Source organism: Pavona decussata, unplaced genomic scaffold, assembly GCF_977016875.1.
Source record: "Pavona decussata unplaced genomic scaffold, jaPavDecu1.1 SCAFFOLD_258, whole genome shotgun sequence".
Lineage (NCBI taxonomy): Eukaryota > Metazoa > Cnidaria > Anthozoa > Scleractinia > Agariciidae > Pavona > Pavona decussata.
This window is the reverse complement of record NW_028145661.1, coordinates 1-17,500: the sequence shown is the minus strand read 5'-3', so window position 1 is coordinate 17,500 and position 17,500 is coordinate 1. Positions and strand designations below refer to the sequence as shown.

At 39.8% G+C, this 17,500-nt stretch overlaps 2 protein-coding genes across 2 annotated transcripts in view; both read left to right on the top strand.

Annotated features, from left to right (window-relative positions):
* LOC146456286 (matrilin-1-like) overlaps positions 1-14,979 on the top strand; it is a 41,468-nt gene extending 26,489 nt beyond the window's left edge. Inside the window, exons 8-9 of the mRNA XM_085093278.1 lie at positions 309-572; positions 14,609-14,979. Of these exons, the coding sequence (XP_084949404.1) occupies positions 309-572; positions 14,609-14,979 (635 nt within the window). The remainder of the gene's footprint in view (positions 1-308; positions 573-14,608) is intronic.
* On the top strand, positions 5,681-11,367 carry LOC146456287 (uncharacterized). Its single transcript, XM_085093243.1, has one exon. The coding sequence runs from the start codon at positions 6,094-6,096 to the stop codon at positions 6,985-6,987; it is 894 nt and encodes a 297-aa protein (XP_084949369.1). The 5' UTR covers positions 5,681-6,093; the 3' UTR covers positions 6,988-11,367.
* Positions 14,980-17,500: the final 2,521 nt, after the last annotated feature.

Below are 17,500 nucleotides of genomic sequence, written 5' to 3'. Positions count from 1 at the left end.
TTCTGCGTCCTGTATAGCCCGCTATTTGAATGTTCTCTACCCTAAGGAAAAAAAGGCCGCTTAAAGATATTGCGAGACTGGTCATCACATAACTGCTGTGTGATAAAAACGCTAGGCTTTCATTTGGGCTTCAGTGTTTTGCTTTTGTTGCTGTCAGAGCCGAAATTGTTTCACAGCAAAGTTTTATGGGACAAATATCAAATAAGTTCAAAAACGTTAACAGCAAACCTCTAAAGGGAAAAACAGTAGGGAATTTGCCATCTTGAAATATGAGGCTTATAAGTGCCATTCACTATTTCTGTTTTTAGAGTTTCCGGTGCATTTTCGAACAGAGGAGGTCCCTTCACGTGGAATATGGGAAATTCACAAAGGCAACTCCTGGGAAAAACTTTGCACCGGATTTTGGGGTGATGCTGAAGAAAACGTGGCGTGCTTGGCAATGGGTTATTATAACAATGGTCCTGTTGACAATGGCACATGGTACAAAGGGAACACAACTATTCACCGTAACTGTGCGTCACTGACTCAAAACTGCACGAATACCAGCAAAGACAAACCGCAGTTATGCAAAGGTACACCATGCACCAGGATCTCATATTGAATACACTAATCAAATTATGTACTCAGTTATATAGAGTGGTTTTCAATTGAGGGTCGTTAAACCAAAACCAAAGTATTTACTCTGACCAATCACAAAGACGTAAACAGCAAAGCTAACCAATCAGAATCTGATGCAAATACATGTAAGGCGTCGTGCTAGGAAATGCGAGTGCGAACAAAAACGATTGGTTTTTGTTTGGCTTTCTATTGATTAAGAAAATGGCGTGAACTTTGCCAATCAATTTTAGAGCGCAGTAAAGGAAAACGTACTACAGCAAACGAAAAAATAAACATGCGTGTAACTTATTATGCACTCAAACAAAAATAGTAATAATGATGATGATGATAATTCTACGTCAATGTCTGCCTCTAACCCTATTTAGCGTGGGGGTGATGGGGCGGGTGGGCGTGGTATGAGGCAGAAATGCTACTTATCCACTCACGATGTTAACAACATTTGGGGGATGCCGGTCGACTTTGAACATAACTTCTGAAACACGAAAGCTTTTCCTAAAATTTATCTGATAACAATTTGGTATAATAATTAATTGGTAATGTAGCTTGCTATTGCCATGACAGCAAGATTTTGCCAGCCCATTGTTTGGATTTCTTTTTGCCTTTATATGAGGAATTTGACCGATCACTTCAGGCAACTTAGAATGTACGTCAACTATTATGAGGTAGTGGTTGGACTGGTGTGTTACCACGGAGTTGTAGGCCAGTACCAGGGGAGTAGTGTTCAAACTGGAGGAGCCTTACTAGTTTTCTTGCACTGCTGACACCTGCTTGTGGTTCTCCTTCAATGTCGCTATAAAATCTCAACCACCAGACATGACTCCGTGGCCATTGTCTCCATGCGTGCAAGTCAGGATGGGCCTCATGTAGTACCGTCAGGATTAGTAGTTCAAAGACAGGTGAAGTGATGATACGCAAACCCCACATAAGGCAGCTTTGCTCCACCGAGAGCTTACGAGTGACGTATGGCGTGAGCTAAGGAAATGCACAGTAGTTGCCAGGCCAACCATTCTGGGTAACCGATAGTGTCCTACACAAAGTAAGTATGCTGGAGGTTTCTTTAGCAGTCTCTGCAGTAGAAACTGGTGTAATTTTACCTACTCAGTGGGCACTAAGAAGATATTGTTTTCGACCTGGAACTCAGCAGGGGGCTTTTACTCATTTTCATAATGGTAAGAAACGAGATGAAAAGACCAATACTGCAGTCTTGTCTGGGTTGGCAGAGTCTTGTTAAAAAATATTGAAAAGAGGTTAATGATCAGAACGAGGAGTTAACCTGTGCCTAAAATGAGTTCCAGAAAGGAAATAGGTCACATATCTCCGTCAGGGGAGCGATAAAGGATAACGGCTCCAATGACGTACTGGCTAGTTTCGCTTTCAACGATCCCCAGTAGGCTGGGGACATATTGTACCAGCACATTGGGAGATGAGTCTTAGCCTTGTTGAATGCTTCTTCACACACGGAGACCTTCTGAATTCTCTGATGTCTCAAACGTTGATTGACGTGTTGGAGTATTGAGCTCAGATTTCGAATATTTCCCATGGTTATTCACCCAGGAAGGCTCTTAGCTGTGTAGAGTTCTGAGGGCGTGGTGCTTGTTTGATGGCTTGTACCTTTTCCTCTATGGGGAAATTCCTTTAACATAAATGACACAGCCCATGTAAATCATTGATTTCTACATGAACTTGCACTTCCTTAGCTAAGGTAGTAGCCCATAGTTGTCGAGACGGCTGAGTACATTGTCCAGATTCTTGATGTGGTGGGTGTCATCTCTTTCTCTTTCATCTTGCATGCTCGCCAGGTACGCTGGAACACGGCGGGTGGTGAAGCATTACCATAGGTTAGGCTCTTGTAGCGGTGATGACCCCTGTGGGTATTGATGATGAGTTGCAAGGAACGGTGACAGTGTAGTCTTTACCCGATCTTGTGGTGTCATCTGGTTTCGGTAAATAAACCACTGTAGTTGCCCATCGCTGAATTCCACCTTGTCAGGAACATTTCGAATTCCAGTTAGTGTCAGACACTTCGATGCCGCTGTTTTCTTCCAGTCCAGAGTTACGTGCGATAACCAATCTCGTTCAAAAAGAAATCAGAGCCCTCGACATCAAAGGTCTGATTTTGGTGCTTGAGGTGCACGTCAAGCTAACCAGACAATTGGCACCGGGTGTCCTGTGTGAGTGTGGAGGAGAGCACTAGAGGCTTGGACGGGCGTTCCCTTGACGTGACGATCGTAGGTCTCATAAGAGATGATGGAGACTCCAGTACCCGTGTTGGCAAACTCCATAAGAAGGGTTGTCCGTTTAGTTCAACTGGTATCTCAACAGCGTTTATTGTCAGAGCTCAAATTGCGCAAGGAAACTGAAAACGGATCAAGTAAATCAGAGGAACTGTACTGTAGAGCACTGGTTATTTCAAGAGGTGAGCCGTTTGTGGTTTGCTTTTGCAGGCGTCAATTATGTGACCGTATCTTTAACAAACATAGCCAGTGTAATTCCTAAATTTGCACTGGGAACGTAGATGATCTGATTTCCCGCAACTTAAACATTCTGAAGACCTGTCGCTGTTGTTGCCAGAGAGTGCAGATTTATCCTGGGCCTTGTTCGGACAGAGGCTTGTTTCGGTTTGAAGAACGGTGATTCCCTGAATCCATCTCGTGCACAGGACTTAAGTCATTTTGGGAGAACGCGGCAATCAGGTAGCAAAGTATTTTGCATTTCTTTTGTACCGAGACCACTGACGGAACGACTACGGAACTCTTTGTTGAAGTATGTGCCAAACCGACACTTTGAAGGCAGATGTTTTAAGTAAGGAGCGAAAGTCAAGAAACTCTTTAACCTTCACGCTTCGTGCGGTTGTAAAATTTCTATCGTTTGACTGTTCCTCAAAATAGTTGTCAGGTTTCCGGAAAAACACTTTGAAGGCGAGGCGCCACGTTGCATATTAAGCGCTCTATCTAACACTTCTGCTAACTGAGCAACTTGCAACCTCGTTCCCAGGGTCTCTCCTCTTCACGCCCCAGGGAGCGAGAGAGGGGAGAGTTAGAAACGCATTCAACTGGCTATGTTTTTCAGTAGTCTTCATTTTGCGAGCCATTGTAACATTTATCTGAAAGCTTAACAAAGTCCGTAATTTCGAAGCGCTGTACTTTGGAAAATCACTGTGTATAAACGAACAAAATTAACCGTGGACGAGCAGCGCCCTCCCCTTCAATTCATGGAGTTGTAATCATGGTTTACTCTAGCTTTGAATGCGCTGATGAAAGATCAGATCTGAAGAACTAAGGAAGGAAACTTGAAAGGAATCGGGCCTATGTCTAACTGTTCTGAAAGGTCATTCTGCAGCAATTACGCTGCTAACAGAGCGTTTCTTTCTGGAAAATATTTAGCATAAGCGCAGTCGTTCGCGTCTCTGGTATTTAGCGTCGTTGGTTTGTCTACGTCCCCTTTTCTCTCGGGACGTAAACAAACCAACGATGCGAAATACTAGAGACGCGAACGACTGCGCTTATGCTAAAATATTTTCCAGAAAGAAACGCTCTGTTAGCAGGGTTGCAGCAACAAACAATACACAGGAAATAGCACATAAGCAGAATACTTTCGGAAGGAGGATGTACGGTATAACAACATGTACACGGTAAATATTTCACGGATCTTTTAATGGTCCATTGTAGTGAGTCAAATTCGTCTTCACAAGTCCAAACAAAAGCCTTTTGTTGTTTATTGCGCTTAGGGAATTGTTCCGAGACTCGGCGAAGATGAATTTCAAATCGTCACAAAATTGTCGGCGTGTCAAATTAGCGGCACTAGGGGAGAGGGATTTGGAAAGTTGCGGAAGGTTGACTATTATTGTTATTGACCCCACAGGTAACCAAAGCGTATGTGACACAGGTTACCATGCAAGCGTTATTTAAGAGTTTGTATGGAGTTAAAATTAAATCAAAATTTAGACAACAATATTCCCACAAACAGGCTCACCAAAAATATAATTAAGTCTGAAAAATCTTACCCGGTGTGTTTTGCTGTGTTTTCAATGCTTCTCAGTGCTTCTAAACGCTGTTTAGAGCGGTTTACCTCTCAGCAGCTGTTCCACGTGCATCACTGTATTATGTTAATGACGTCATTAACATAATACAGTGATGCACGTGGAACAGCTGCTGAGAGATAAACCGCTCTAAACAGCGTTTAGAAGCACTGAGAAGCATTGAAAACACAGCAAAACACACCGGGTAAGATTTTTCAGACTTAATTATATTTTTGGTGAGTTTTGTGGGAATATTGTTGTCTAAATTTTGATTTAATTTTAACTCCATACAAACTCTTAAATCACGCTTGCGTGGTAACCTGTGTCACATACGCTTTGGTTACCTGTGTTGACCCCAAGCAAGAAACCTGGAAATGCTAAGTTCTTTTATACGATTTTCGATCAGTTGATAAAAGCGCGCAGCACAACGCCGCAAAACAGTGAAGCTTTTATCGATGGTTTCACTTGGTCAAGAGTTGTGAATTTCAAAACTAACTTGCCTTACTCGTAAAGAAAAGAAAGGAAAGAAAAGGCTTCGTCTTCGAAAAATTGCCCGATTAGACCGTTTGATTGAAAAGGATCAATGTGGTCGTTGTCATTTAGTCTAAAAACAAAAGAATCGGTTGCTAGCGCGGCTCTTAAAGAAGAGGTGTTAGTTTTAAAACCATCACGCTTTCACTCGCGACGCGACGCTTTCGCCAAATATGCAAATTTCGAACTCGTGCAGTCATCGACTATTTTTTCGAATTTTTGAATTTCCCTCGTGAATTTCGCTATTGTAATAACAGCGAGTTTGAATTTCCCTCCTGAATTAATGAGCCTTTGTTTGGCGCTAAAGCTATTGTTTCAAAATCTCCTTTTATGGCCGTATTTGCGACGCTAAACAAAAAGCATTGTCTTTGAATTTGATCAGCTTTTCTTGATACGAGAAAAGAAAAGCTGATCAAATTCAAAGACAATGCTTTTTGTTTAGCGTCGCAAATACAGCCATAAAAGGAGATTTTGAAACAATACCGTAATCGTTGCAAAACAATAACAAAATAACCTTTGTTCCAGTTGATGGCGTTAAAGTGAAATTTAGTCTGCGGCTACAATGGCTCCGAGATACATTTTCGGTCACGTTTGACTCTTTCCTGATTGTCAAATGCGGCGCGAAGGATGACTCCTCGATGCACCGCTTGACCTTAACGATGCCTGACTTTCAGAGATCATGGACTTGACGACTCTAAAAGTAGATGTGGCAAAAATTCACTTCGTGGAAGTGCGTCGGCGCCGTAAAGCTCCTGTGCTACCACCAGAAGTGGTCGATTCGGAATTTGCATAAATACTTATGGCGGTCAGACGTGTTGACTTGATGTCCGCTTAAACCGCTCAAACTGACGCCTCTCCGGCAACTAATTTTATCTGAAATGTGATTTCCAGCTTCAAAAGAGAAGATCTTTCTTTCCATCAAGAAAATGTCCTCACATAGAAAGAACAAACGCGGAGATCGTGGATCGACTAATGAAGAAGACAGAAGCCTTAAAAAGTCCAATATAGCGACCAACTCTACAGAGGTTCTCAATGAGAATGCCAACGTGTCAGACGACGACCAGGAGGAGCCAAACCTCCTTGAAATTAAAAAACTGCTAATCGACATCCAAACATCTGTCGCTTCAGTTATTACCGAGAATCAAGGGATCAGAAAAGAAATCGAAGATATCAAAAGCTCTGTTAAGTTCAATGGAGACGAGTTGAAAGATCTGAAAGCGGCCCTCAAGAAGACTAAAGATGAAAATAAAGCCTTGAAAAGCTCTGTAGACGCGTTGAATATCCAGCTTAAAACAGCAAAAGAGAAGCTACAAACACAAAAAGAAGAATGCGATCAACTTTGGGAAAATCTCGATCACTTAGAGCAGTATTCTCGTAAAAACTCCCTGGAAATTTACGGTGTTCCGCAAGATGCGTACACATCTACGGAAAGTGTTGTCGTCAAAGTTGCTGAAGCCCTTAATGTTACCGTTGAGCCCGAAGAAATTGAAATATCCCACAAGATTAATCAAGGAAAAAGCATCTTGGTGAAGTTCTGCAGCCATAAAACTAAATCGAAGATGTATAAAGAACGTACAAAGCTGAAACATGTAAAAATCAGGGATATTTTTCCGGACTATCCCTCGACAGCGCGCCATCGCATATTTATCAATGAAAATTTAACGGCCTTCAGGAGACCCCTGGTCGAAGCTGCAAACAGGAGAAGAAAAGACGGAGTTCTAACCAGTGTTTGGACCTTAGACGGCAAGGTGTACGTCAAAACGTCCCCGTACGGATCTCCTATAAAAATTCATTCCGAAGAGGACTTAAATGACATATGAACGGTATTGTACTACTTATAATTTATTGACTTAATGCCAATTATTAAATTAATTCACTGCCGGGTGCAGCGCGTCGCTTCAGGCTAGGTCCTTGCCTTTGTATCTGAAAAAAAAGGAGGTAAATGTTCGCTACATGTGCCCTTAGTTTAGCTGTTTTTCGTTTTGTTTTTACTTTGTTTAATTTTCGTTTGCTCCCGCTTGTTCCTAACCTAATTATGCAAAAATCACCATTTCTGTCTTTTGACCGAAAGACACCTATCAGAGTCCCTTGCCATTGCATTTCACGCAGATTATCCTTTGTTATTTACAATGAGCTTACACTTAAACTTTGATTTAAAATTCCAATCTCTAAACGTGAGAGGGCTGAATAAATCAATCAAAAGGCGTTCGATCTTTAGATGGTTACATAATCAGAAATACCATTTCACGTTCCTGCAAGAAACGTACAGCTCGATAGAATGTGCTCGTATTTGGGAAGCTGAATGGGGTGGGAAAGTATTCTTTAGCCATGGCACAACACATAGCAAGGGCGTCATGACACTTATTAATCCAACTTTAGATTTCAAAGTGGAAAAAAGCATTTGTGATAAAAATGGCAGATTTTTAATTCTAGATGTAGCCTTTGACGACACTCACTTCATTCTCGCAAACATTTACGCCCCGAACGATGCAAAGCAGCAAATAGTGTTCTTTGAAGATCTTCAAAAGCATCTTGGCGAATTCACGCAAGAAAATATGATAATCGTTGGCGATTTTAACTGTGCCCTGACGAACAGGGATAAAAAAGGTGGAAACCCAATTTCAAGAAAAGCCCTCGTAATTAAGGAAATCGAACAGCTCGCCAACCTTTTAGATTTAACAGACATTTGGCATGACCGTAACCCCGTTGAAGAGAGATTTACTTGGAGAAACAAATCCTCCAAAATTCAGTGCCGCTTAGATTACTTTCTTATTTCGAAAACACTCATTAACGAAGTGCTTACATGTGAAATTTTGAACGCTCCCGAAACTGACCACTCTATTATCAAGTTACACCTTAAATCTGAAAGTTCAAGGCAGCCCAAAGGTCCTGGCTTTTCGAAGTTCAACAATTCGTTACTTGAAGATGAGAAATACACCAACAAACTCCGCGAAAGTATAACCCTTTTTAAAAACAAGTACTCCGATGTTGACGATTTGAGCTTGAGGTGGGATCTACTGAAAATGGAGATTCGTGGTTTCACAGTGAAATATTCTAAAATCAAGGCCAAAAAGAGGAAATCGGAAGAGCTTATACTTCAAAATAAAGTTAACGAACTAATACAGAAATCTGACAGAAATCCCGGAGATAAACTTCTCTTAAACGAACTTTATGCGACGAAATCGCGCCTACAGACAATAATGCGACAAAAGACAAAAGGAGCTATCATTAGAAGTAAGGCACTTTGGCATGAACAAGGTGAACGAAATACAAGATACTTTTATAATCTAGAAAAGCGAAATCAAAATAGAAAAACGGTTACTAAATTAAAAGTTGGTAGTAATAAATACACTTCCGATCAGTTCGAAATATTAGAGGAAGAAAAACGCTTTTATGAAACACTCTACAGATCTAAAAGCACTGATGTTTCGCCTGAATCCACTTTTTTCAAACCTGATAACATATCTCCGTTAAAAGAAGAGGAACAACAGCAGTGTGAAGGTCTTGTCTCAGAAAACGAATGCTTAACGCTTTGAAAGAATTCAAAAATGCCAAATCCCCTGGTACCGATGGTTTCTCAGCAGAGTTTTATAAATTTTTTTGGCCCGAGCTCGGTAATGAAATGGTTTCTAGTTTTAATCATGCTTTTCGGACTGGTATTCTTTCTATTAGTCAAAGACGAGGAATCATATCGTTAATTCCCAAAAAGAATAAAGATAAAACTATGCTGGAAAACTTGAGGCCAATTTCTCTGCTCAATACAGACTACAAAATTTTGACAAAAATTATGGCAAAAAGGCTGGAAAAGGTGCTCCCAAAAATTATAAACCCCGATCAAACTGGCTACGTTAAAGGCCGCTTCATTGGCGAAAATGTTAGATTAATACATGATGTCATGTTTTTTACTGAATACGCAAAAAAGCCCGGAATTGCCTTATTCCTCGACTTTCGAAAAGCATTCGACACAATTGAATGGGCGCACTTAAAAACTGCTCTACAAATGTTTAATTTTGGCCCTGATATGTTAAGTTGGTTTCAAATAATATACAATCAAGTATCCAGTTGCGTCTTACATAACGGTCATGCATCCGAATTCTTTCTTCTCGGACGAGGAGTTAGGCAAGGTTGCCCCTTGTCAGGCCTTCTTTTCGTTATCGGAATTGAACTTTTTGCCAGGGCGTTAAAAAAAGACCCGGGTATCAAAGGCATTAACGTAGGCCAAAAAGAAATTAAAATTACACAGTACGCGGATGATACAACGGTCTTAGTACGTGACTGCGACTCAGTGCTAAGATTATTAGAACTTCTAGAAGAGTTTAAACGTGTAAGTGGCTTAGAAATTAATACAAGCAAAACCGAAGCTATGTGGCTAGGTACCTGGAAAAACCGCAAAGAAAAACCCTTCGGCTTCAACTGGCCAGATGATCCTGTTCTCGCCCTCGGAATATACTTTACTTACGATTCCGAACGCGCTAGGATGCTTAATCTGGAGGAAAAGATAGATAAATTGGAAAAAACCCTCAATTGCTGGAAGCGACGAAATCTTACTCTTATGGGAAAAATTAACATTGTAAAAACCTTAGGTTTGTCTAAACTAATTTACAGCGCCTCTGTATTAACAATGTCAAGACGTACTGTAGAGAGAATCAACAGAATCATTTTCAACTTTATTTGGGACGGCAAACCCGCCAAAATAAAAAAGAAAACTATTATTGCCGAAAGGAAGTATGGCGGTTTAAAAATGTTTGACTTTGAACTTATGGAGAAGTCACTTAAAATAGCCTGGATTAAAAGATTTGCAGAAAATAACCACGCCGCATGGAAAATAATTTCTGAGCACGCATTGAGCCAACATGGTGGAATCAGTTTTTTCACCCGATGCCAGTATGATATAAAATTTTTCGACCTACAAAATCTACCTGATTTTTACAGAACAATTCTGAATTACTGGCAAAATTTCAAGCTCTTAACCGATAATGACAAAGCACCACAGAACCAAATAATCTGGAACAATAGTAACATTCTCGTAGATGGAAAACCAATCCTGTATAACTCCTGGCTCATTAACGGTATAATGTATATCAAAGACTTACTCGCCGAAGACAAAAATTTTCTCTCTCTGGCTGATCTAAAAGCAAAATTCAACTTAAATGTACCTTTTACCACCTATTACGGCGTATTAAATGCTATCCCAGCAAACTGGAAGAAAAGCATCCAAAATACAGATGTCCAGAGAGGACTCCCATATCAGGAAGAACTATTCGCCCGACTTCCATCAACAAAAACAGCTTATTCGACAATACTGAGTAATAGCTACTCAATACCAACGGCAGAGAACAAGATTTTAAATTACGGCTTCACAAAAGACAACATCCAAAATGTCTATATGCTTCCATTCCAAATTTTGAAAGAACCAAAATTAATTTTCTTTCAATTTAAAATTATTCATAACATTTTACCGACGCAATCCAACTTGTTCCGTGCTGGGATAAAAGACACTGACATATGCCCCCTATGCAATTCCGAATGCCAGTCTTTAAGCCACATGCTGTTTACATGTCATGTATCCTCGACTTTTTGGAATCAGTTTAGACTCTGGTGGCGAGAAAGCTTTCAAGAAAAAATAACTTTATCCGAGAGCGTGATCTTCTATGGCTGGTATAAAAAATCAAAAACCTGGCTTGTCCTCAACTACTCTCTCATTATTGCCAAATACCACATTTTCACCACAAGTGTATGCAATGGCAACTTAAACTTTGAAGGTTTTCTTTTACGTCTGAAAAACAAACTAACTATTCTGCGTACAATTGCTGCGAAAAATAACAACTTAAAGAAATTTATGGAAACGTGGGCCCCTGTGTTATAAGACTACCAGGAAATGTGTACTTTTGTCCGTATTCACGCTTTTTTAATTATGTTTTGTTCGTCGTTAGAATCTAATAAGTGTTATAAGCATTGTGCAAACTCCAGTTTTTGTATTGTTAATAGTAAACTGATTGTATGTAGCTTTTTTCTTTTCGTAACTTCCTATTTTTCTTTGTGCATTTACTGTAAGTAGTACAATTTAAGTTTAGTTATTGTAAGTTATGCTACGGTATTGTAAGTAACGTGTGGTATTGTTTAATTAGTAAGAAATGTTAGTATTGTAAGTTATGTTTTGTTTGGAATAAACTTGCATTAAAAAAAAAAAAAAAAAAGAAGTGGTCGATTCCCTTTCCTGTAAAGATAGATAGATAGATAGATAGATAGATAGATAGATAGATAGATAGATAGATAGATAGATAGATAGTTTAATGATCAATACATTGCAGCCCGAAGGCTGAATTGCGTATTTACAAATAATAAAATCGATAAAAGGTAGGTATAAAACTAGGTACAATAAATAAAGATATAAAAAATATGATTTCGCCGATGACTTGTATCTCCAACTGATTTTTACAAAGTCGATAGCAGCTCACATTCACAGATTCACTCGCTTTATATACCCTTTTAGGGGTTTTTGAATGACCACTTGACATGACCTTTGAAACACACACGAATCGCAAGTTGACTTGACTGGAGCACGTTTTCCCATCTCCGGTACACTTAGTATAGTCAAACTGACACTCAACCGCCCCTCTCTCCAGTCATTTATTTGTAATCTCCCAGATTCTGGGAGACACGTGACCAGCCCCAACCAGGGTCTCTCCTCTCTCGCTTCCTGGGACGTGAAGAGGAGAGACCCTGGGAACGAGGTTGAGCAACTTGCTCGTCCATCTGGTCAAAAATGTCAGAAGAAAAATGATCAGAACTATCAGAGCTCAACGCGTCTAACACAGGACTACTTTCATGATTTTCAAGACCATCCTCAACGTTGTCGTAAATTTCTTCACTGCTTAGTACACTAAGTGCAACGCCACTGTCAAAATTATCCTGATTGTTTTCCACTGTTTGAACGTTATGTTTCCCCGAACAAAAAGAATCTTCAGAGGCTTCACTTGGAGTAGGAATCGTATTTCGTGGGAAATCTAAAGGTGTCAGCACAGCCACCTGCGACGGAGTAATTAACTTTCTAAGCGACCTCAAGAGCGATTTTTTAGATTGAGGAGGAAAGGGCGAAGGCAAAGAAGAAGGGGGCCTTTCAACTACGACTTCCCCGGCCGCGCTTTGCTCGGCCAAGGCCCGAGCTTTTTGCCTAGTAAGCAGGATTGAACCTAGGGCAAGCCCTAATGAACCAAGTTTCTCGACTGACAACAACTAAATTAAGTAGATACATTTACGAAAATAGAGGAAGACAACTATTAAACAAAAAGAGACTATGAAGAAAACATAACTAATCTTACTGACTCAAACGAACTGAGAACCAAACTGTCTTTGCTTGCAAAAGTTAGGCTTCTCCCGTGAAACTGTCTACTGATCCAACAAAAGAAGATTACGAAAACAGATTTTGCCAATGCTGAACCCCACCAAATACGTAGGAAACTCGCTTGACACAGCGGAGAGGCACCAGGAATCTAAGTAGTTCTTCTTTATTCTTGACGACGATTCTTCACAATACTACATCTACTCTACATATTTTTTCTACCAGTATCACTGAAATCATGCCTTACTTTATAGTGTGCTGCAAACATGTTTACGAATGCAATTCAACCAAGGCCAGATGGTCCCAACCAGAGATAAGAATTGGTTTGCCAAAATACACTAACCGGAAAGAACAACACAGCTGTTCTAAGAAAATAGATAGAAAGGGAAACTAATCAGGCTGATAAAATCCTTAAGTGTTTTGCCTTGATTTCAACCTTCGAGGAGGCCCAAGCCCAAGCATCTGCTGATAACCCGCCACAGGATAACCAACCCAAGGAAAATTAGCCACAGGATAATCAAGCCCAGGCCACGCGATCGCAGGGCATCCAACCACATGATACCCAACTGCAAAATGAGCAGCCTCGGACAGCTAGATCTGGGAGGATCATTTACATCCCGGCCAGACTAAAGGACTGATTCAAGTAGTTCAACTGAAAAGACTAATTTAAATAAGTGATTGGTTTTCATAAGTGTCAAATGACTCTAATTCTGTTCAAAAAAAAAAAAAAAAAGACAAAGAAAGGAGATGTCGTGATCTACTATAATAACCTAGTCAAGCGGCTATTGCATAATAGTAATACCGCTTGTGGAACATTCTGCGATTATAATTTCACTTCAATAAACACTTGGACTTGTGCAGTTGTGTTGTGTATTAGTGAACGTGATAGACGTTCCCTTCCAGGCGGGTGGGGATTGGGGGTGGGGTTATTTTGGTTATTTTACAGGATTGTCAAAAAATTCTGGCAGTATAGTACCCCGGATCACCGATAAGGGAAAACGACATCCAATGGAAAATTAGGTTCACGTTCTTCTTCATTAAACGCAATAAAACAGTAAATCGCGTGCAGTGAATGTTTCTATTTGCTTTCCTGGACTAATATGAACTGTGCGTTCTTGCTCTTTTTGAATATGTGTAGATGCTTAAGCTGTGGAATAGACAAAACTTAGCAGAATGTTATTGCTGCCAGGAACTTGAATGAATACAAGGAGCTTTTTTATTTAGCTGCGAATAAATATTATTTATCCGCCGCAAAGACTTAAGCCTTACCTAGGTTCATAAGAAGTTACTCGAACAAATGGCCGGACATGGCAGTTCAAAATATTGCAAGATAAAGTTTATATTTTGTGAGCCCACTACAAACAACTCCTCAATTCTGGCAAATCCTAGCGAAAACATGTATGCCAAACGTAATGTCTTTGGAATGAAAGTGACTTTGACCAATGCTGTAATTTAGAAATTTTGCAATTCCCGACACCAAAGACAAGATTGATCTCTTGCCAAACGAAGCCCATGTTTATAGTGGGGAGCTTGGTGATGGCAAAAAGAAAGCCGTGACTTGAGGTTCTAACGGACATGAGCCCTTCACTGCACATTGCATAGCTCTATAAGAAGCTTCATTTTTAAATAGAAACCATGGTAACAGAAGGTAAAACGTTGTAACAACAAAACACGACATCTCGCAACAAGGGCAAATATAGATGTGGGTAACAGTTCTGTTGACCTTCCAATCTCATTTTATGCGCGCCCTTCCTTCAGAGAAGCTAGTGAATGTTAAAAAACCTCTGTTACACTGAGACATCACAATAGCCGCTAGACCCATTCTCCACAAAACTGGGCCGTGAAACAGAATGTCGCCTGTTGTGGCGGTAATTTCTAAACTTTGACGGGCCACGAAAAGTGGCAAATTCAAGCAAATCCAAAATTTTGTTTCGCAGAGGTGCTTGTAATTTTAAGAAGAATTCTTAAATTGATGCAAATGAGCTTGGGGTTAGGTGTAATTTAAGTACCCATGTAAAATAACGAGAATATTGTAGGTACCCTTGTCAATGTAATAAAATACCCATATTTATTGATGAAATTTTACTCACTCAATTCAGTGCCAGTACGTTTAAATGGGGCAAACATTGAGTATGGAGGAAGAGTCGAAGTATTTTACCGTGGATCATGGGGAAGGATCTGCCGTCGTGAATGGGGTTTTGATGATGTCAAAGTCGTTTGCAGACAGCTGGGTTTTAAACGTGCTTTTGCTGAATTCATTCGGTCGGTTTCTAAGGATGAAAAGATTCCTTTTCTAATGTCAAACGTGGCTTGCATCGGAGATGAATCTGACTTGGCATCTTGCAAACGCACTGATGGCATGTATGACTGTCAAGATGACGAGGAAGCTCAGGCACTTTGTGAACCAAGTAAGTTACTTATTTTTAAACGAAGTAAGGTCTTTATAAGCCGAGTGGTCCGAAACCGGTAGAAAAATTGTATCTCAGACCTTCTCCTTCATTGCAAGGATGCCTGGCTGTTATTGATGTACAACCTTCCTTTTATGAGTGTAAAATGTTACAGAATTTTTTAAAATATCTTTGTTGCGTTAGCAGTGATTGTTTTTGGACTGGAAGAGAACGCAAGTTCAGCTTATCGGAGTATGGTGGTCGAGTATAGTTAGCATCCAATGACCCGATTAACCTCTTAAACCGTATTGTAAAAACTAAAACAATTCAATCTGGGACCTACAGTGTGGTTTGATAAGAAGATATAAGTAAAGTAAGCTTATTCTTGCTTTATTTAATTTGCATGGCATGATTAATTCTTTTCCTGTCACTCTTATAGAGTAATTTTACACTTGGAGAATAACGGAGAAGTACCTCACTAATTTTATAATTCTTATTTAAGATTCATTGTCTGAGAAAACCAGGCAGAGGTGAAAGATGGGGGTCGGCCGATTTCCTTCAAACTTTCACCATTTAATGTCTGTCCGAAATGATAATGAATGATGCTATTTAGCAATTCTCTTGCTGTTGCGTTTCGTAGTTTGACCACTCCCCCTGGTTTTGACCCTTACTGACCCTGATGTCACGCAAAATATATGCAGAATTTGAAGCTCAATAAAATATATTTCGCGTCATTTCTGTGGACTCATATCGATTGCTTGTATTGTTTATCGTCTAAGAAATGTTGTTAAAGGAAAATATCCCGACTTAACATAAAACTTAATTTTTTATGGAATTTTGCAATTTCCTTGCGATCGCAAAAATGTCTTGGGCCAAATGTGAGGCAATTTCGAAACTGTTTTTCTCAGAGGTGCGGCGATCCTTTCCAAACATTTCTTGATATTTTTTAAGCCAAACATCTGTTCTCCCAAAATCAGCAAACTCCAACTTGAGCCATTAAAATGCGTTTGCATGAGCCACGCTCGAAGTCAAAGATGACTCGGTATTTTTGCTAATAAAGTTTAAGCGGGTTTTTCTCGGTTTTTCTTTATTTCATCTTCTTCTTTATTGGTTTTTTCTTTTTTTGTTTTTGGATAAGCTCGATGAAACTATCCTAACTCTTCGAGGTACAACTTCCCTGGAAGATTTAGTTGAGTGACGCTTTGGGCAGGAATAACATCAAATTGGTGTTAGCTCACGCTTGATTTGATTATGCGTGACATGTCACGGTATTTGACAATTGTCAAACGTGATCACAAACAGAACACATTTCCCACTTTTTTTTACATTTGCATTTTAAACTTGGTAACAACAAGCATTTCCCTGAAACTATATTAAGTCTTGGAGTCAGTCTGTCGTTGATAATTGTTAATTGAAATAAAAACAGCATCAAATACCTGTGAAACTTGCCACGGCAAAAGAACCTCCGGTATGTTCGTTACATAACAGACAATTGAAAGAACAACAAATCTTTCTTCTGTGCTCTTTCTGGTCTGTGGATCCTCCTTGTGGCGCTAAAGGTGTTGGTTTGAAGATTTGTCCCTTGCTATCCTGTACACGAGATATTGAATCGCACTGGCTCGTCAGTCTTGGTTTGGGAAGAAAGCGTGGCGCGACGGGTTCAAAGATCTCCGAAGCCGATTTGATTCTCAACAGAGCAGGTAAATTTGATGTCCCTGAAGATGAGAAGGAGGAATGACTGTTTGCCCCAGACATCACAAGAACCTTACAACAGACTAGATCGGCCGATAACGGACTATGTGTTGCCACCCAAGTTATAAGGGACAACGAAAGGGTAAAACACAAACCCGACGAGTAAATGGCAAGATGTCACAAGGCATTTTTGAGCTGCATAACGCTGTTGTTCCCATCGGTTTAGGTTCGTGTTATGTTAACTGACTGACTGCATACTAGACTCATTTAAAAAATATAAACAACATACCATTTACGGCCGTGGGAACCGAACGCGAAGTTTCGGACATTTGTTTTGTTTACATTTGTTCCGCGGAGTCGCAATGCCGCCTTAAACAGGAGAACCAATCTTAACCTCCATGCTAGCTATTGTATTTTGATATAGTTTAAAAGCAGCTTTTGCTTGGAATTTGGAATAAAAGCGGGCAACATTCTAACCTCATTAAAGTGTCTCTCAAATATATATTAAATATTTCATATCGATCAGAAGAAACTAGTTTTATTTTATACCAATAATACATTGTATTTTTTTTTTTTACAAGGAATCATGATTTTTGGTATAAAACAAAACTAGTTTCTTCTCATGAATATGAAATATTTAATATATAATTGAGAAACACTTTAATGGGGCAGAATGTTTCCCGCCTTTATTCCAAAATTCCAACTAAGAGCTGTTAAAATACAATAGTGCAGCATGGAGGTCAAGATTGGTTGTCCTGTGATACGACTAATTTGAGGCGGCATAATCCGACTCTGCGGAACAAATGTAAACAAAACAAATGTCCGAAACTTCGCGTTCGGTTCCCACGGCCGTAAATGGTATGTTGTTTATATTTTTTAAATGAGTCTAGTATGCAGTCAGTCAGTTAACAT